Source organism: Bos indicus x Bos taurus, chromosome 10, assembly GCF_003369695.1.
Source record: "Bos indicus x Bos taurus breed Angus x Brahman F1 hybrid chromosome 10, Bos_hybrid_MaternalHap_v2.0, whole genome shotgun sequence".
NCBI classification, from domain to species: domain Eukaryota; kingdom Metazoa; phylum Chordata; class Mammalia; order Artiodactyla; family Bovidae; genus Bos; species Bos indicus x Bos taurus.
Window position 1 is genome coordinate 53,609,020 of NC_040085.1, and position 18,550 is coordinate 53,627,569.

General features: G+C 36.8%; 2 protein-coding genes and 1 pseudogene across 4 annotated transcripts in view; all 3 read left to right on the top strand.

The window, feature by feature from the left end:
• Positions 1–2,504, top strand: part of TRPM7 (transient receptor potential cation channel subfamily M member 7) — a 109,583-nt gene extending 107,079 nt beyond the window's left edge. Inside the window, exon 40 of one of the 2 annotated variants that reach the window (XR_003513122.1) lies at positions 1,027–1,114. Coding sequence is in view for 1 of the 2 variants with exons in the window: in XM_027554025.1 (XP_027409826.1) it covers positions 1,027–1,157 (131 nt within the window). In the remaining variant the exon portion in view is untranslated. Of the gene's footprint in view, positions 1–1,026 lie in introns of both variants that reach the window. The other variant, XM_027554025.1, reaches the window with a different exon arrangement.
• A 92-nt stretch (positions 2,505–2,596) lies between these two features.
• Positions 2,597–18,550, top strand: part of USP50 (ubiquitin specific peptidase 50) — a 39,897-nt gene continuing 23,943 nt past the window's right edge. The window contains exons 1-2 of one of the 2 annotated variants that reach the window (XM_027554027.1): positions 2,597–3,981; positions 16,556–16,613. In XM_027554027.1, coding sequence (XP_027409828.1) covers positions 16,576–16,613 — 38 coding nt within the window. In that variant the 5' untranslated portion in view covers positions 2,597–3,981; positions 16,556–16,575. Of the gene's footprint in view, positions 3,982–16,555; positions 16,614–17,715; positions 17,924–18,550 lie in introns of those variants that run through there. The other variant, XM_027554028.1, reaches the window with a different exon arrangement.
• Positions 12,101–13,198, top strand: LOC113900346 (annotated as a pseudogene).

The following is an 18,550-nucleotide window of genomic DNA, read 5'->3' on the forward strand; positions in this document are numbered from 1 at the left end:
GGCCATAGACAATCTATAAACAAATTTGTATGGCTGCATTCCAATAAAACTATGTACAAAAACAGGGCAGACCAGATTTGGCCCACGGGCTGTAGTTTGACGACTATTGGTCATTAACTGTTGCTTGACCTCATTTTTTCCTAGTCTTTCCCTATTTGCAAGCCATGCTGCTTCTTGTCATTCTTGGAACACACCAAGTCTATTTCCTTTTTATAGTCTGTAATCAACTTTCTCTCTGCATAGAGTACTCTTCTTCCTGGGACTTTGATAGGTCATTTCTCAATTGATGTTATTGTTCAGTTGCCAAGTTGTCTGACTCTTTGCAACCGCATGTACTGCAGCACTCTAGGCTTCCCTGTCCCTCACTGTCTCCCAGAGTTTGCCCAAGTTCACATCCATTGCATTGGTGATGCCATCTAACCATCTCATCCTCTGTTGCCCACTTCTCCTTCTGCCTTCAGTCTTTCCCAGAATCAGGGTCTTTTTCCAGTGAATTGGCTGTTTATATCAGTTGGCCAAAGTATTGGAGCTTCAGCTTTAGCATCAGTCCTTCCAACGAATATTCTCAGTATTTCTCAATATTCAAGTCTTTACTCATATGTTATCTCCTGCAGCTCTTCTGCCCAGCCCTGTCTAAAAGAATCACCATATACCATCTCCCACTTGACCCTCTTCACACTGTTTTCTTCAAGGCACTTGTTACTGCTTATAATTCTGTTATTTTTCTGTTTGTTTTTCTTCACCCTTAAGAACATAAGCTCCATTAGAACAGGGACCTTATCTGCCTTGTTCAGTGCTGCATTTCTATACTTACATGAGTTATTAACTCATAGTCAGAACATAATTATTTGCTGAATGATTTCGTTTTTATGCATATACATTTTGTGACTTTTGAATTTATGACAATATTGTAAAAAATAGATCTGGCATGTTTCGAGGGAAATTGGTTTAGGAAATGTTCTTAATTTTCTTTTTCTAAGTAATACTGACTCTTTTTTTCTTTTTTTGTTGGGGTTGTGAATATAGATCTGAAGAGGAATGACTATACACCTGATAAAATAATATTTCCTCAGGATGAGCCTTCTGATTTGACCCTTCAGCCTGGAAATTCCACCAAAGAATCAGAATCAACTAATTCTATTCGTCTGATGTTATAATATTACTGAATCATTGGTTTTGATTACACCTCACAAAAATGTTACTGTGTCACTTTTCATTAGGAGGAAATTGTTTGATAATACAGAAAAGTGTGTGCTGAATCTAGCACAGTTAAAAGGTCAATATTCTTTTGGCCCAATTAAACTAGTCAGTCAAGAACTCCCTATATGATACAGCTGGCAGCTGTTAAATTTTAAAGGTAAAGAAAAATTAGTATTTATACCTTTTTAAAGGGCTCTTTTTAACAGAGAATTTCATTTGACTTTGTTCTGATGAGGGTAATAACCCTCTCTTTGTGTGGTGCAATACCATTAACCAAAGTTAGGTGTCTGTGCAGATTTTCTTGGCAGCTGGTTTACTGCCATTCAGCGAGTGAAATGAAGTCACCAAGTCTTTTGGTTAAATGGCAGTCAGATGTCTTCCTCAATGTGTTTTAGTGTGTTCAGTGATAGTGTCACTAGTGCCCAACTAGATGCTTGTTGGCCATGGGAAAGGAGAAGGCTTCTTATATAATTCTAGATCTACAGGGATATAGGAAGCCCAGGCTGAAAACCATTTTCTAAGAGGGACTTTATGAATCAGGGTTAGGCTCCTATTTAAAAGATAGAGCCAGTTTTTTGTTAAATAGAGCCCAAATTGTGCAAAAGTATAATTTTTTTTAAAAACATTGTTTTCTCAAGACATTGTTAAATAGAAGAAAGCCATGTTAGATTGCTATAACCTAAATATATCAAAGGAAAAACTTAACTCACTGTTCAAGAGAAGTTCCCTTGTGAGAAAAGTTAAAGTGCTTTTTTCCTATCATATATATAGTGACAACTTGGAAGTTACATACTTCTCAAAAGATTTTATTGACCAGTATATCAAATCAGAATGTAAACATGAATTCTTGCATATATTTAAAATTGTGTAGGATCATTTGAACATGAATATTGTCTGTGGTACTTAAGAAATTGAATTGGATTATCATTATCTGATGTTGGGAGATTGCAATGCAACTTTATGCCAATAAAATGTAATTTAACTGCCCCAGATATTGTTGAATGCTCAACAATAAGAAAAGCTTTTCATCTGTCTAAAGTTCTGTGCTTTGATTTTTTTTTTCTTTCCTTTTTTTTCCCCCTAGGTACTAATTTTAATTTTTATTTGGGAGGGAGCAGTGTAAATCTTATTTGTATTCAGTAGTGTATCTCATAGATACAGACAAGGCAAAAAGAGATAAGCTGTTCAAATAGTGTTTAATATTGATGAGGGGGGAGAAAGAAAATGTATTAAAAATATACTATATACATTTTGTATATCATTAAATCTTTAAAAGAAATTAAATAAATTTATTCTTGTTTACAGATGTTTTACTGAGTTTAATCATTCTGAAAAACAGTATTTTCAGTGTTAATTTTTTCGATTTTTTGTTGATTATATCCACATGAAAATAACAGTAATAGAACATTTATTTAGTACTTAATATGTATCTGATATTACTCTAAATACTTTACATATATTAACCCATTTAATCCTTAAAACAATCTTATGAAATAGGTGTTATTGTTATCCTGTTATGCTGGTAACAGGATAACAAGGCATTAAGTAAAGTAACTTTTCTCAGATTCTTACACTTACTAAGGAGCAGCACTAGTATTTGAACCCAAACAGGCTTTTATCTACATTCTTCAGCCCCATGGTATATTGACTTTCAAGTATAATGACTGATGATTTCTGTACCAATTCCTAGTCATTTTTTGGAAACAAATCTATTCATTAACTTTTTTGACTAATTCTAGAAAGTAACAGTTTACCTGAAAACTGCATTTCTCATTCAAAGAAGTGTTGTTTTTAGATTACTCAAGTTCATCAGTATTACTCCATGGTCTAAAAGTGTCATTTGCTGTCATCTCTTTGATACTTCTCAGTCTCATCCTTCTCAAAACAGAATTCCACCTCTTTACCAAATTACTTCATAAAACATCTTCTGCAAGTGTTCTCTAATAATATGCCTTCCTCAGTGTGGTGGTATATGTAAGCTACTATTATTTTTAAAGTAATGCATGTTGATTGTTGGGACATACAGAAACAATTTTAAATGTAAACAAAAATATAAAATTACCCTCCTTTCCCACCTTGAAGTTGAAATACGCTGTTTTCATAGTCACTGTCTTTCTTTTTACCCCCATTAGACTGTACAATTCACAAAGGAAAAGAGACCCCTAAAATTTTTCACTCCTTTAACACCCACTCCCTACTTGTATACTGCATGCTTTGTGATAGACATTCCATAAAATTATGAGTTTTTAAATGTGTTTCTACAATATCAAAATTTCTCTAGGAAGATAGATCAAAATGATAAAATATTACGTATTTAAGCAGACAGTCAAGGCAAGAGCACCCAATAAATAGCTGTTATCACTTATAGTATATATCACATTATTTATTTGCAGGAAGGAGATGTATCATTGAGCAGGGATTTTTGTGATCCTCCTCATTTATCATATCTGTTCTGATTGTTTCCTAGGTAGTTGTCACACAAAGCATCTGTCTTTGAGGAACCCAGATATTCAGATCTGTCACAATTACCACGTAGTTAAATAAATAACTCAGTAATTACGTATTAGAGTAAAACTATACAACCACTGTGTGTCTCTCTCAAAACTAGATTGTCTGTATTACCAACTAAGAGATGTCTTATTTTTGTATTTCCCTTAGAGCCTTGCTGGAGCTTGTAGCAAACAAAATATAGGTACTAAATAAGTACGTGTTGAAGAAGTACCACAGAATATTTTCAACATTAGATGATCTGTGAGCTTTTTCTTAGAAAAAAAATCCCAGGTAAGGTTCTAATTCTCTCTAGAATATGTTTTCCTTCTAGGTTTATTGGAATTCCTCAAAGCAGAGTTTTTTCTTGGGGTCCTTGATTCTACTTTAGTGGATATGAGAGGGGCTGGGAGAAGGTATGGTTATTCTTCAGAAAAGTTACAATACATATACCAGTTTACAATAAACAGCACCTTTTAGTAGGGTACTTTCTTTAGTGCCCTGTCCTAACCTACAGTTAGCACTTGTTTTTTACTTGGAATTTCTGAAGTCCTGGAATTTTATGAAGTCCTGAATTATGGAACTTAACTTTCACTTTAAATGTTTTAGTATGTGTTTCTAAAATACCAGAACTATAGTATCTTCATATCTAACAATTTAACAGTTAGTTAATATCAGAGAATGTAATCATTCTCAAAACAAATTTTTAAAAATAATTTGCTTGAATCAGGACACAGATAAGCTTCATATATTGCAGTTGCTTGATTTGTCTTTAAAGCCTCTCTTAATATATAGGTTTCTGCTTCCACTTTCTTTTTTTTCCAGTTTATTTTTTGAAGAACCAGCTCTTTTGTTCTAAAAAGTTTCCCACATAAAAGGTTTTGTTGATTACTTCCGTAGTTGTCGTTTTATGTTTCCTGTTTAGTCCATAAACTAGTTGTTACGTATAGAGACTTGGTCACATTCAAGATTGATTGTCTGACAGGAATGCTTCACTGGTGGCATTGTGTACTTCCACTAGGAAACACAGGTCTTAACTGTCTTTTGGGTGGTCATTGCCTAGATTTCTTCAATAGATCAGTGGTTCTCAGTGTGGACCACAGCCCCTGACATTCCCCACTACACTTTCTTTGGCCTACAAGGTCAAAACTTCTCATAACTGTAAGTTATTATTTGTCTTTTTCAATGTGTTCAAAGTTTTACTGTTGTTGCAAAATCATTGATGGGTAAAAATGCTGCTACCTTAGCATGAATCAAGGAAGTAGCATCAAACTGAACTAGTTGGTTGTTACAGTCTTCACCATCATGCCAGTTTTTCTTTTTTTAATCCATTTCATTTCAAATGTCACTGATGAAGGAATAAGTCAATTTTTAATTAATTTTAACCTTAAAACATGCCTTTAATATTCTGTGGGGCAAAATGAAAAATAGGCATAAAGTACTTTGCTTCATAAGGAAATGGGATGATTGTTTTAGGAAAAGGCAATTATGCAATTGTGTGAGTTACAAACTGGACTAGTCACTTTTTTCATTGAACATGTCTGCTTGGAAGAATAATAGACAAACCAGGGTTCTTCACACTGGGAGTGTTTGGTGGAAAACTAACAGTACTTACTAAAATTTGAGCTTTCAAGAGAAAGTTGCAGTTTTGGAAAACTTGCCTCTTAACATGGTAGCATGACAACATCCCGATACTTTTCCAATAAAATCATTGCTGATTTAACAATTTATTTTTTATAGTGTATAAAGAAATGTGTCAACATTTGTATAATCTGTGAAACAATCAATATTCTCCAAATGCTCTCTGCATGGATTACAAAATGGTCCATGAGTGGAAAAGGGAGTAAAACTCTAGCAGGGTAGAAGTTTACAGAATTCCAGATTCTACACTGCAGCTGACCTTTAGGAAACCACCATTTGTCCATTTTGGTACTGTTTCAAATATGAATATCTAGGTGTTCAGTCGTGGCTGACTCTTTGTAATACCATGGACTGTAGCCTGCCAGGCCTCTCTGTCCGTGGAATTTTCCAGGCAAGAATACTGGAGTGGTTTGCCATTTTCTACTCCAGTGAATATCTATGGCTGTCTAAAAAGGCTATTAAAATGTTCCTTCCCATGTAAACTTGACAAATGAAGACAGTGTATTGTGGCATATAGATTAATAAAATAGAATTGAGAGTCCAGAAATTTGTGGTTAATTGATTTTCAACAAAGGTGCCAGAGCAGTTTGATGAGGGAAGAATAGACTTTTCATGAAATTGTTTTGAAACAACTAGATACCCACATGCAAAAGAATGAAGTTGAACCCATACCTCACATCATATACAAAAGTAAACTTAAAATGGATTGCAAACCTAAACTTCAGAGCCTGCATCTTGAAACTCTTAGACAAAAATGTAGGGGTAAATTTTTATGACTTTGTATTAGATGATAGTTTCTTAGATATGACACCAACAGCAAAGGCAATGAAAGAAAAATGGACAAATTGAGATTCATCAAAATTTTTAAAATTTTTGCTTCGAAGTACACAATCTGCAGTGAAAAAACAACTCTTATGGTGGGAGAAAAATTTTGCAAGTAATGTATCTGGTAAAGGATTTGTGTAAAGAACTTGCAACACAAGAATAAAAATATAGCTCATAGGACAAGGCAGTTTTCATCTTTCATGTATGTTTATACTCAACAGAAGTGGAAATATCTACACAAAGCCTTGTACACGGATGTTCATAGCAATTACTGATAATAGCCCAAAAGTGGAACAACACACATGTCCATTAGATGAATGGATTAATAAAATATGATATATCTAAAAGTAGAATATTCTCTGCCTATAAAAAGGAAGTATGGTATATCCTACAACATCCCTTTCAGTTCTGGAGCTACTGTGTATGCACGCAAAATGAAGCTGGATAGACTTGGATTCTTGTTCTGTCACTTCATGATTAACCAACTGATTGAGCAAGCCTCTGTGACAGTGTTTGTCCCATACTGTAAAGATTCAGTGAGTTACTGCTGCCGCTGGTCAGTCAGTAAGTCATGTCTGATTCTGCAACCCCAAGGACTGTAGCAAACCAGGCTCCATGGGGTTCTCCAGGCAAGAATACTGGAGTGGGTTGCTATTTCTTTCTGCAGGGGATCTTCCCAATGCAGGGACTGAACCTGCATCTCCTGCACTGGCAGGCAGATTCTTTATCTGAGCCACCCAGGAAAGCCATATACTCGGCAAACAACAGTACTCAAATAATAGATCTGTTCATGCTACCCTTTTTTCTTAGAAGTTCCAAGAAAGAGAAGAGGGTATGATGGAGAATCAAGAACATTCTGAGAGTGATTTTTTTCTTTATAAAGGAACTTATTATCTTGCAGATTCTTTTGTTAGTGTAGTCAAAATAACAGCCCACGCTCAAAAGATATGTGTATGTGTATAATGTGCTCAAAGTGTGTAAATTTTTTCCATATTCATCTCTTAACATTTGAAGCATTTTAGGTTACCCTTTAAGATTTTTTAAGAGTGAGAGAAGGAAAAAAAAAGTTGTCAGAAAACAAGTGTAAAACTAAAACAACAAGAAAATTCAAGTAAACTAACCATAAAAGTGCTTGGTCATATACTAGTTCAGTTCAGTTCAGTCGCTCAGTCATGTCCGACTCTTTGCGACCCCATGAATCTCAGCACTCCAGGCCTCCCTGTCCATCACCAACTCCCAGAGTTCACTCAGACTCACGTCCATCGAGTCAGTGATGCCATCCAGCCATCTCATCCTCTGGCGTCCCCTTCTCCTCCTGCCCCCAATCCCTCCCAGCATCAGAGTCTTTTCCAATGAGTCAACTCTTCGCATGAGGTGCCCAAAGTACTGGAGTTTCAGCTTTAGCATCATTCCTTCCCAAGAAATCCCAGGGCTGATCTCGTTCAGAATGGACTGGTTGGATCTCCTTGCAGTCCAAGGGACTCTCAAGAGTCTTCTCCAACACCGCAGTTCAAAAGCATCAGTTCTTCGGCGCTTAGCTTTCTTCACAGTCCAACCCTCACATCCATACGTGACCACTGGAAAAACCATAGCCTTGACTAGACGGACCTTTGTTGGCAAAGTAATGTCTCTGCTTTTCCAATATGCTATCTAGGTTGGTCATAACTTTTCTTCCAAGGAGTAAGCGTCCTTTAATTTTATGGCTGCAGTCACCATCTGCAGTGATTTTGGAGCACCCAAAAATAAAGTCTGACACTGTTTCCACTGTTTCCCCATCTATTTCCCATGAAGTGATGGGACCAGAATGCCATGATCTTCGTTTTCTGAATGTTGAGTTTTAAGCCAGCTTTTTCACTCTCCTCTTTCACCTTCGTCAAGAGGCTTTTTAGTTCCTCTTCTCTTTCTGCCATAAGGGTGGTGTCATCTGCATATCTGAGGTTAAGTACAGAATAACTAGTACAGGTGTACAAAAGTCAGAGTAACTGTTCTGTGGGAAGAGTTGGAGCCACAGAGAATAAAAGTAGTTAATAGAGGGTGAACTATATATATGAAAGTGAGATGTGTATTTTATTCACTATCAAATACCCAGCACAACGACTGGCACAAAGTAGATTTACAATAAATATCTTCTAGATTAGTGAATGAGATATAGTGACTATTTAATAAAGCATTCCAGATTAAAAGATTAGAAGAGAGGAAATAAGTGAGAAAACTGCATAATTAATTGCATTTATGTTACTCTGCAAGAAGCAAAAAGAAGTATACAAAGGAAAAAAACATCAGATTGACACAAGAATTTTTTTTACCTGTACTATAATATTTGGGGGAGACAAAGCAATATGAAGACAAAGGGAAGAGTTTGAACCAAGCTATTTAATGGTATTCTCAGAAAATGTACAGTTTTCTTGGAAAATATTAAGGATAAAATCAGAAAAATAAGGTCTAATTCTTGCTGCAGTAGTGCATATTCTAAAGTTGGAATGATAAAGGGCATGGCTCCTGCCCAAGGATGACACAAATTTTGAACTGTTCCACATTTCCCCTCAAGCCCTGGCCATACCTCTGTCTCCCTCTACCCCGCTCCCCCCTCCCCCCGGTAGATTTCCATTGCTCCTAGGAGAAGCCCAGCTCCCTCAGGGCCCCTTGGGTCATGGACTTGCCCACATAATGGCAGCAACCACCACTGAACTAGGAAGAAGCGATTGCTTGCAACTGAGAAGATGTGGCACCTGTTCATTTCATGTCCAGCTCTCCAACTAAAGCAACTGGGCACACACACTGCATAGGGCTACTCCCACCCAATGATACACCAGGAAGACATTTGATTTCATAGAGACAAACAGAATTCAAAGCAATATGTTCCAAACAAAAGAGCAAAATCTCAGGGTGGAAAAAAACTAATGAAATGAAGGTAAGTAATTTACCTGATAAAGAGTATAAAGACAGGGTCATTAAAATGCTCATTGAACAGGATGAGATGGTTGGATGGCATCACCAACGTGATGGACGTGAGTTTGAGGAGGCTCCAGGTTTGGTGATAAACAGGGAAGCCTGGTAGTCCATGGGGTTGCAAAGAGTCAGACATGACTGAGCGACTGAACTGAAGTGAACTCAAGAGAAGAATGGAGGAACTCAGAGCTTCAACAAAGACTTAGAACATAAAAGAATGAATCCCTCCTGTGATCCCTCCTGTGCTCCCTCTGATACTTCGGTTCCCTGTGTTTACAGTCCAGGAATATGGATAGGGACTTACTGTTTAACACATCAGTGTTACAAACTACAATGGCGTCGATTCCCTCTTCAGTGACTCTCTGCATTATTCAAAGGATAATGGTGTTTCCAGCTTGTTTTTAAACTCCTAAAGACACATCGTGTTTGAATAAACAGACAAAAGCTTGAAAAAAAAAAAAATCAGAACTGAAGAATAAATAGCTGAAATGAAAATTATACACTGGAAGTCATTAATAGCAGATTAGATGATACAGAAAAATGCACAAGTGATCTGGAAATTATGTAGAACAGTGGGAATCACCCAATCAGAACAGAAAAACAAAAATTTAGTGATAATTAAAGGGACTTCTGGGACAACATCAAGTGTACTAACATTCACATTATAGGGATCTCAGAAGGAGAAATGAGAGAGGAAGGGCTAGAAAATGTATTTAATGAAATTATGACTGAAAACTTCCCAAACCCAGGATACCCAGGTCCAGTAAACACAGACTGTCCCAAACAAGATGAACCCAAAGAGACATCAAGAAATACCATAACTAAGGATGGCAGGAATTAAAGAGAATGTTAAAGGCAGCAACAGAAAAAGAGCCACATCTGAGGTATCCCCACTAAGGCTATCAACTGATACTTCAACAGAAACATTGCAGACCAGAAAAGGGTAGCACGATATATTTAAAGTGGTGAAAGGAAATAATCTACAATCTAGGATACTCTACCCAGCAAGATTACCATTCAGATTTGGAGAGAATATCCCTGACAATCAAAAACAATTGAGTTCATCATCACTAAGCTGACCTTAATAGAAATGTTAACATGGTAGTATTCTTTTAAGAAAAAAAAGGCTATAATAAGAAATACAATACACGAAAGGAAAAATCTTACTGGCAAGTGCAAGTAACAATAAAGGCAATGGATCTGCCAATGAAACAAGCTGATATGAAGATTAAAACACAAAACTGTAAAATCAACTGTAACTACAGTAAAGTACGATAAAGTGGGCTTCTTTGGTGGCTCAGACGGTAAAAGAATCCACCTGCAATGCGGGAGACCAGAGTTTGATCCCTGGGTTGGGAAGATCCCCTGGAGGAGGGCATGGCAACCCCCTCCAGTATTCTTGCCTGGGGAATCCCCTGGACAGAGGAGCCTGGCGAGGCTATAGTCCATGGAGTTATAAGGAGTTGGAAACAACAAAGCACAGCACAGCACAATATACAGTAAATGGATAGACATAAAGATGTAAAATATGACATCTAAAACATAAAATGTGACAGGGAGTGAATTTTAAAATGTTTTGAACTGAAATGACTTAGTTTAAAAAAAAGTAGGTATAGATCAATATATGTGAAATTCATGATAGGCACAGATCAAAAATCTAAAATACATGTGAAAATTAAAAAGAGGAGGCCAAACAACAATAAAAATCATTAAACCACAAAGAAGAGACTAAAAAAACAAAAGAACTACAAAAATAACCAGAGAAGTAACAAAATGGCAATAAATACTTATCTATCAATAATCACTTTAAGTGGACTAAACACTCCAAAAGACACACAGTGGCTGATTGGATTTTTGAAATGTCGAACAAGACCCATGTGTATGCTGCCTACAAAAACTCACTTCAGAGCTAAAAAACAGACTGAAAATGAAGATACGGAAAGAATGTTCCATGCAAATGGAAAGAAAAAAAGCTATGGTAGCAGTACTCAGATTAGACAAAGTAGACTTTAAAACAAAGTCTATTTTCTATAATAAAAGATAAAGGAGTCAATACAAGAAGAGGCTATTAATTTGTAAATGTGCACCTGTCTGCACTTAATATAGTAGCATCTAGGTATGTAAAGCAAATATTAACAGATACCAAGAAAGAAATTGACAGTAATATAGTAACAGTAGGGGACTTTATTATCTGACTTATATCAATGACATGTTAAATGACATGTTAGAAGAACTTAACAGATATGTACAAGTTTCAGTTCAGTCTCTCAGTCGTGTCCGACTCTTTGCAACCCCATGAATCGCAGCACGCCAGGCCTCCCTGTGCATCACCAACTCCCGGAGCCTACCCAAACCCATGTCCATTGAGTTAGTGATGCCATCCAGCCATCTCATCCTCTGTTGTCCCATTCTCCTCCTGCCTCCAACCCCTCCCAGCATCAAGGTCTTTTCCAATGAGTCAACTCTTTGCATGAGGTGGCCAAAGTATTGGGAGTTTCAGCTTCAGCATCAGTCCTTCCAATGAACACACAGGACTGATCTCCTTTAGGATGGACTGGTTGGATCTCCTTGCAGTCCAAGGGACTCTCAAGAGTCTTCTCCAACACCGCAGTTCAAAAGCATCAATTCTTCGGGCTCAGCTTTCTTCACAGTCCAATTCTCACATCCATACATGACCACTGGAAAAACCATAGCCTTGACTAGATGGACCTTTGTTGGCAAAGTAATGTCTCTGCTTTTGAATATGCTATATAGGTTGGTTGTAACTTTCCTTCCAAGGAGTAAGCATCTTTTAATTTCATGGCTGCAATCACCATCTGCAGTGATTTTGGAACCCAAGAAAATAAAGCCTGACACTGTTTCCACTGTTTCCCCATCTATTTCCTATGAAGTGATGGGACCAGATGTCATGATCTTCGTTTTCTGAATGTTGAGTTTTAAGCCAACTTTTTCACTCTTCTCTTTCACCTTCAAGAGTCTTTTTAGTTCTTCACTTTCTGCCATAAGGGTGCTGTCATCTGCATACCTGAGGTTATTGATATTTCTCCCGGCCATCTTGACTCCAGCACAAGCTATTCCATCCCAAAACAGCAGAATACACCTTATTTTCAAGTACATGTGGAACTTTCTCCAGAGTAGATTACATGCTAGGTCATAAAACAATTAGCAGTAAATTTAAGAAGACTGAAACTATATCAAGATTCTTTTCCAGTTACAACAGTATAATACTAGAAATCAAGAGAAGAAAAAATGGAAAAGCATACAGAAACTAAACAACTTGTCCCCAAAAAAGAAAGAAGCCAATGGGTTCATGAAGAAATTGAAGGGGAAAACAAATACCTTGAGACAAATGAAAATAAAAACACAACTTCCCAAAATCTATAGGAAGCAGCAAAAGCTGTTCTAAGGAGGAAGGTTATATTGATACAGGCTTAACTCAAGACATAAAAAAAATCTCAGACAAAATGGCAGGCTTGTGGTGAGCAGTAGTCAAGAAGCAGATTTTAAGAACAGTTTCTCTTCAAATTATTTCATGCTGACAAGCATCTTGATTCCATGGCAATGGCAGCAGTAAAATGGGCAATGTCAAACAGAACTAGCTTGAAACATTATTTTCGAGTTCAAGATGGAACCTTATATTGTGTTTGTCATAAATCTACATAGTCTTCTCTTCCAGATGACTATAATTGCAAAGTAGACAATTTTGTGACATCTGATGGCAGGATAATAGTATGCTATTACCCTTCCATGGACATCCCATATGAACACACAAAACCTATGCCTCAGCCAGATCCTGTACGTAATGAAGAAACACATGATCTAGGGCTGAAAACCAAATTAGAAGAAAAAAGGGAACACTTTGAGCAAGGACCCACGATAGAACAACTTAGCAAAATGTTCTTTACTACTAAGCACCATTGGTATCCTCATGGACAGAATCATAGACATTGTAAGAAACCCAGTCCTCCAAAAGACAGGTGATAATGAGGTTTTCAGGATCCAAAGGGAAATATTATCCTTAATCTCATTTGCCGTTTGAGAAAATACAATTGGGTATGCACATGTGTGTGTGTGCTCAGTCGCTTCAGTTGTGTCCAACTCTTTGCAACCCGGTTGACTGTAGCCAGCCAAGCTCCTCTGTCCATGGGATTCTCCAGGCAAGAATGCTGAAGTGGGTTGCCCTACCCTCCTCTGGGGAATCTTCCCGACCCGGGGACAAACCCAGGTTTCCTGCATTGCAGGCAGATTGTTTACCCGTGAGCCACCGGGGAAGCCCACAATTGGGTTTATCACTAATATATAGTAAAATCATCATAAAATGTCTTCACATACAAAAAATAAGAAAAAACTCAAATAAGTGACCTGATTTAGAACAAGCAAAGCCCAAAATCAACAGAAAGAAGGAAATATCAGAGTGGAAATACATAAAACAGCAAAAAAAAAAGAAAACAAAACCAAGAGCTCAATTTTTGAGAAGATAAGCAAAATCAATAAACCTTTATTTAGCCAGACTCATTAAGAAAAATGAGAGAGGGCCCAAATTAGAAGTGAAAAAAGTTATTAATGTAACCAATATCACAGATATGTAAACAATCATAAGAGAATACTACTAATAGCTATATACCAACAAATTGGACAGCCTGGAAAAAGTGAATAAGGTTTTCAAAATATACAATCTTCCAAGACTAAACCAAGAAGGATATAAAAAATTTGAACAGACCAATTTCTAGTATTAAAATTGAATCAGTAACCAACAAACTTCTAACAAAAGTCCAGGACTAGAGAGCTTCCCAGAGGAATTCTACCAAACATTTACAGAATAGTTAATACCTTTCCTCAAACTATCAAAAAAATTGCAGAGCAGAGAACACTTCAAACTTCTCCTATGAGGCCCGCATTACCCTGGTACCAAAACAGAAGACACTTTAAAGAAAATTACAGGCCAATATCCCTAATAAACAGAAATGCAAAAATCCTCAACAAAATAATAGTGAATGAAATTCAACAATACATGAAAAGGATCATACATCAGTCATGATCAAGTGAGATTTATTCCAGGGATACAAGAATGGTTCAATATCCATAAGTCAGTTATTGTGGTATATCACATTAACAATACCAAGACTAAAAATCACATGATCATCTCAATAGATGCAGGAAAAGAATTTGACAAAATTCAACACCCATTCAAAGGTGACATAGAGGAAACATACTTCAACATAATAAAAGCCATTTATAATAAACTTACAGTTAACATCCTCTAACATCAAGAACAAGAGAAGGATGCCTACTCTCAGCATTTCTGTTTAACATGATATTGGAAGTCCTTGCCATGGCAATCAAACAAGGAAAAGAAAAGGCATTCATATTGGAAGGAAAGAAAGAAAACGGTCACTATTTGGAAATGACATGATAGAATGGAATATTATTCAACCATAAAAAGGATGAAATTTTGCCATTTGCAACAACATGGATAGACCTGGAAGGTATTGTTCTTAGTGAAATTGGTCAGAGAAAGACAAATACGGCATGTTTTCACTTACATGTGGACTGAAAAATAAATAAAACAGACTCACACATACAGAGAACAAACGAGCGGTTGGTTACCAGAGGAGAGGGATGAAGGAAAGGGCAAGACTGGTTAAGGGAATTAAGAGGTACAAACTATTATTAGATGTAAAATAAGATCCAAGGATATAATAGCACAGGGAATATAGCCAATACTTTGTAATAACTTTTTATATGAGTATAATCTGTAAAATACCAGGTCACAGAATTCCTTGGCTGTCCAGTGGTTAGGAGTTGGCAACTTTCACTGCCATGTCCCTGGTTCAGTCCCTGGGCAGGAAACTTAAGATTCCACAAGCTGCTCAGTGTGGCCAAAAACAAATCACTGTGTTCCATACCTGAAGTTAATATGTCAACTACACTTCACTTAAAATATAGGATTGAAATAGGAAGACCTGAAATAAAAGATACAGAGGTGAGCAAAAGGTTATGAAGTATACAGATTTAAATACTTGCTGAGAAGTGTTTATGTGTGACTTAATCTTTTTAAGTAAATTAGAATAAAATTTTTTTAATTTGTAAAGAGTATTCAGGGGAAGGTGTAGTAAAGCATATTTATCTCACCTTTTGGGGTAAAGTTATATATTTTAATTTTTGACATTGAAAAATAATTTTAAGTATGAGTAGCCCTTGCTATCCTGACTTTCACTGTATTATCTCAAGACACTGGATAAACTTAGTTTTCACACAAACTCATTACAAACCATCCACAGGTTCAAAACTAAATAGTTTGGGATAATACAGTATCCCTTGGTATTCAAACCTTGGATCCAAATATATTAAGGTAATAAGGGCTACTTGTATATTTGTTGAAATATGTAAAGGAAACATAGAACATAAAAATAATGTACAGCTTCCAGAAAGTTAGAAAAAAGGAAAAATGGGAGAGGAGAAAAGAGGAAGTTTTAAAAAAGGTAATCCATCCTTTCACTCTTCTTTGCTTGGTTCATGTCTTGATGTAACAGTAGCTCTGAGTCTGAAGGGAGACTCCCCAGACCACTAAGGACTTGGCAGGGTGTATGCACACACTTGTCAGGGCCAGCTGTGTGCACTCACTGTGTCCGAGTTCTGGCTGAGGCCTCCCTGTCCTGGACTACGGTGAGGATGGATGCTGTGCACAGGGTCTAAACTGGCTGTAGTGTGAGAATGTGTGTGGACATCTGCTTTGAATGTCCTCAGTCCAAGGTGGGCACAGACATTGGCAAGGACATGGAGGGCACAATTTGCAGGAGAGACCTGTGTTTTTTGGACTCCTCGCATGACACACTGTGAGTGGGCATTACTGGCCTCTGTCAGAACACCTGCAGTCTATCCAAGTGTGTCACAGTTCTGCTCCCACACTTTTCTATAGACTGTTCTCCTTGGAAAATCCACTAAAGCATTCCTACAGTTGCCGACAGCCGTATCCCACCCCCACACCTGAATGCTCATTCTCAGGTTAAAAAGCTCTGTTACTTATGTTTCTGTAGCAGTTTAGTGAACTTAAAGCAATCTGAGAAGAGACACACACGAAAGGTAATCCATCAAAATGAGAAGCAGAAAATAACAGGGAAAGCCTGCTTGCTTTCTTCTCTTCCATTATTTATTCACACTTTGATCTAAAAAAAAGCCATAGTTGAGACCAATCTAGTTAGGCTTCATATTGTGGGGCAGCAGTGGCTTGACGTTGGGTATCAGAGAAGCAGAGTAAGTAAGGATGGTGTCTGTGTGTAGTGTAGTGGGATGGGGATCAGGGGTAGTAGCAGCAACAGGAGATAAGTTGCATGCAGGGAAGCTGATCAAATAAGGAAACAAAGAGAGGATAATGGGAGCCTGTGATACTGCAGTAGCATGAGTACACCTAGCTCCCAGATCTTGGTTTCTAAATACTGTTCTCTTCCAACAGGAACCAGGGCTCTCTGAGAAATGGCTGACTTCAGGACTGGTACAGAGTTAGTAACAAGGTAAGTGAAAGATCTTGCTGTGTTAAAAAGTAAGAAGGTGCTCCAAGAGTCAAGTGGGTACAGAAAACATTTTGAAGGGCCTCCTGCTGGCTAATCTTGAGACTCTTTGTACATCAAAAATAAATGATGGTAATAACAGATTCTAGTCCAGTGAATTTTAAAGTGGAAATTTGTGAGTCCACAAAGATGAAAACTTTTTAAAAATAAATAAGGAAAAGGGAAAACTTCTCTTTATAGTAGAGGACCAACTGATGAATGTAGTTGGAATTATGGCATTAGAAAATCGCCATTTGGCAACCCCTGTAGTGTTGTAAGTCTTCCCTACAAAACACTGATTATGTAAAGGAGAATATAACTAGAAATTCCCTGATGGTCCAGTGGTTAGGATTTTGCACTTTAAAACTGCTGAGTGTTCGGGTTTAATCCCTGGTCAGGGACCTAAGATCCCACAAGCTACACAGTGCAGCCAAAAAAAAAAAAGGAAAAGTAACTATGATGGAGAAACCTGGCAGGCCCCACTTTGAGTGATTTAGAGTTAACATTGCCAGTGTTGGGACAGATCAAAATTGTGTTGCACCTAATATCTAATGTGAGGCAGTAAGAAAACATTATCACTTCTGTGATATTTGTATGTTACAAATGCATGAAGTGAATCTGATCATGAGGAAAATCAGACAAACCCAGATTGAGGGATATTCTTCAAAATACTTGGCCAGTAATCTTCAAAGGTGTAAATTCTTGAAAGTCAAGGAGATTTATAAGAACTGTTTCAGGTTGAAGGATCCTAAAGACACTTGACAACAAAATGAAATATGTGATCCCAGCTAAGCCATGCCTGGACTCCGACCTACAGAAACCTTAGTGGTTTTAAACCACTTAGTGGTTTAAACTACCTTAGTGGTTTTAAACCACTAGGTATTTGGTAATTTGTGACATGGTAAAGAATACTAATCTGTAGGAGATTTTACTCAGTGAACGTAGATACAAAAATCTTGAACAAAAGATTAGCAGACAGAACCCAGCAATTCATGAAGATGATACTATGTCACAAATAAGATAGATTTCTCTTAAATGTCATGCCCTCCTCCAGGGGATCTTCCCAACCCAGGGATCGAACCCAGGTCTCCTGCATTGCAGGCGGATTCGAGAAATAGAAAGTGAGTTTAATGTATGACCATCATCAATAATTAACCACCGTAACAGAATAAAGAAGATAGAATCTCATGATTACCACAAAAGATACAGAAAAACCTCATCACACTCACAATCCATTCATGATTGCTACTCTCAAAAAACAAATTATGCCTTTAGTAAGTATTATTTTTATTTATTTTTTTTTAGTAAGTATTATTTTTAATGGTGAATTATTTAATACTTTTCCTCAGTTCAGGAATGAGCTATGGATACCTACTATCTCACTTTTATTCAGCATTTTATGAGAGGTGCTAGCTAGTTTGAAAGATAAAAAATAAAATGCATAAGAATTGAAAGGAAAAAATCTAAATAACCTATATATTAATAAAAATTATACTAAAGTTTAGAAAGCTTCCTGGATATAAGATCAATATGTGAATATGAAGTTTATTTTTATCTTCCAGCATCAAATATAAAATGAAATTTTAAACCAGACTACATTGATTAGGAGAAACAAGGTCTTGGGAGAAATTAATCTACAAAAAGAGCAGGATGATAGTATTCAAGTCCTCCAGAACCACCACTGTGGTGACTTCAAGAAACTCATCTGTAAATAGACTGCAAAGTTCAAATAACTGCAAGAGTTAGCCTCTCTAGTTGCCAGGATCCCTTTTTCAGGCGTCATAAATGATGCCTGAATTCTTAATGTCTTAATGTATTCTTAATGTCTTTGTGTAGCCTGAACATAAATATAAAGGTATATATTAATGTACAAATATCTATATAGATAGATAACCATTTGG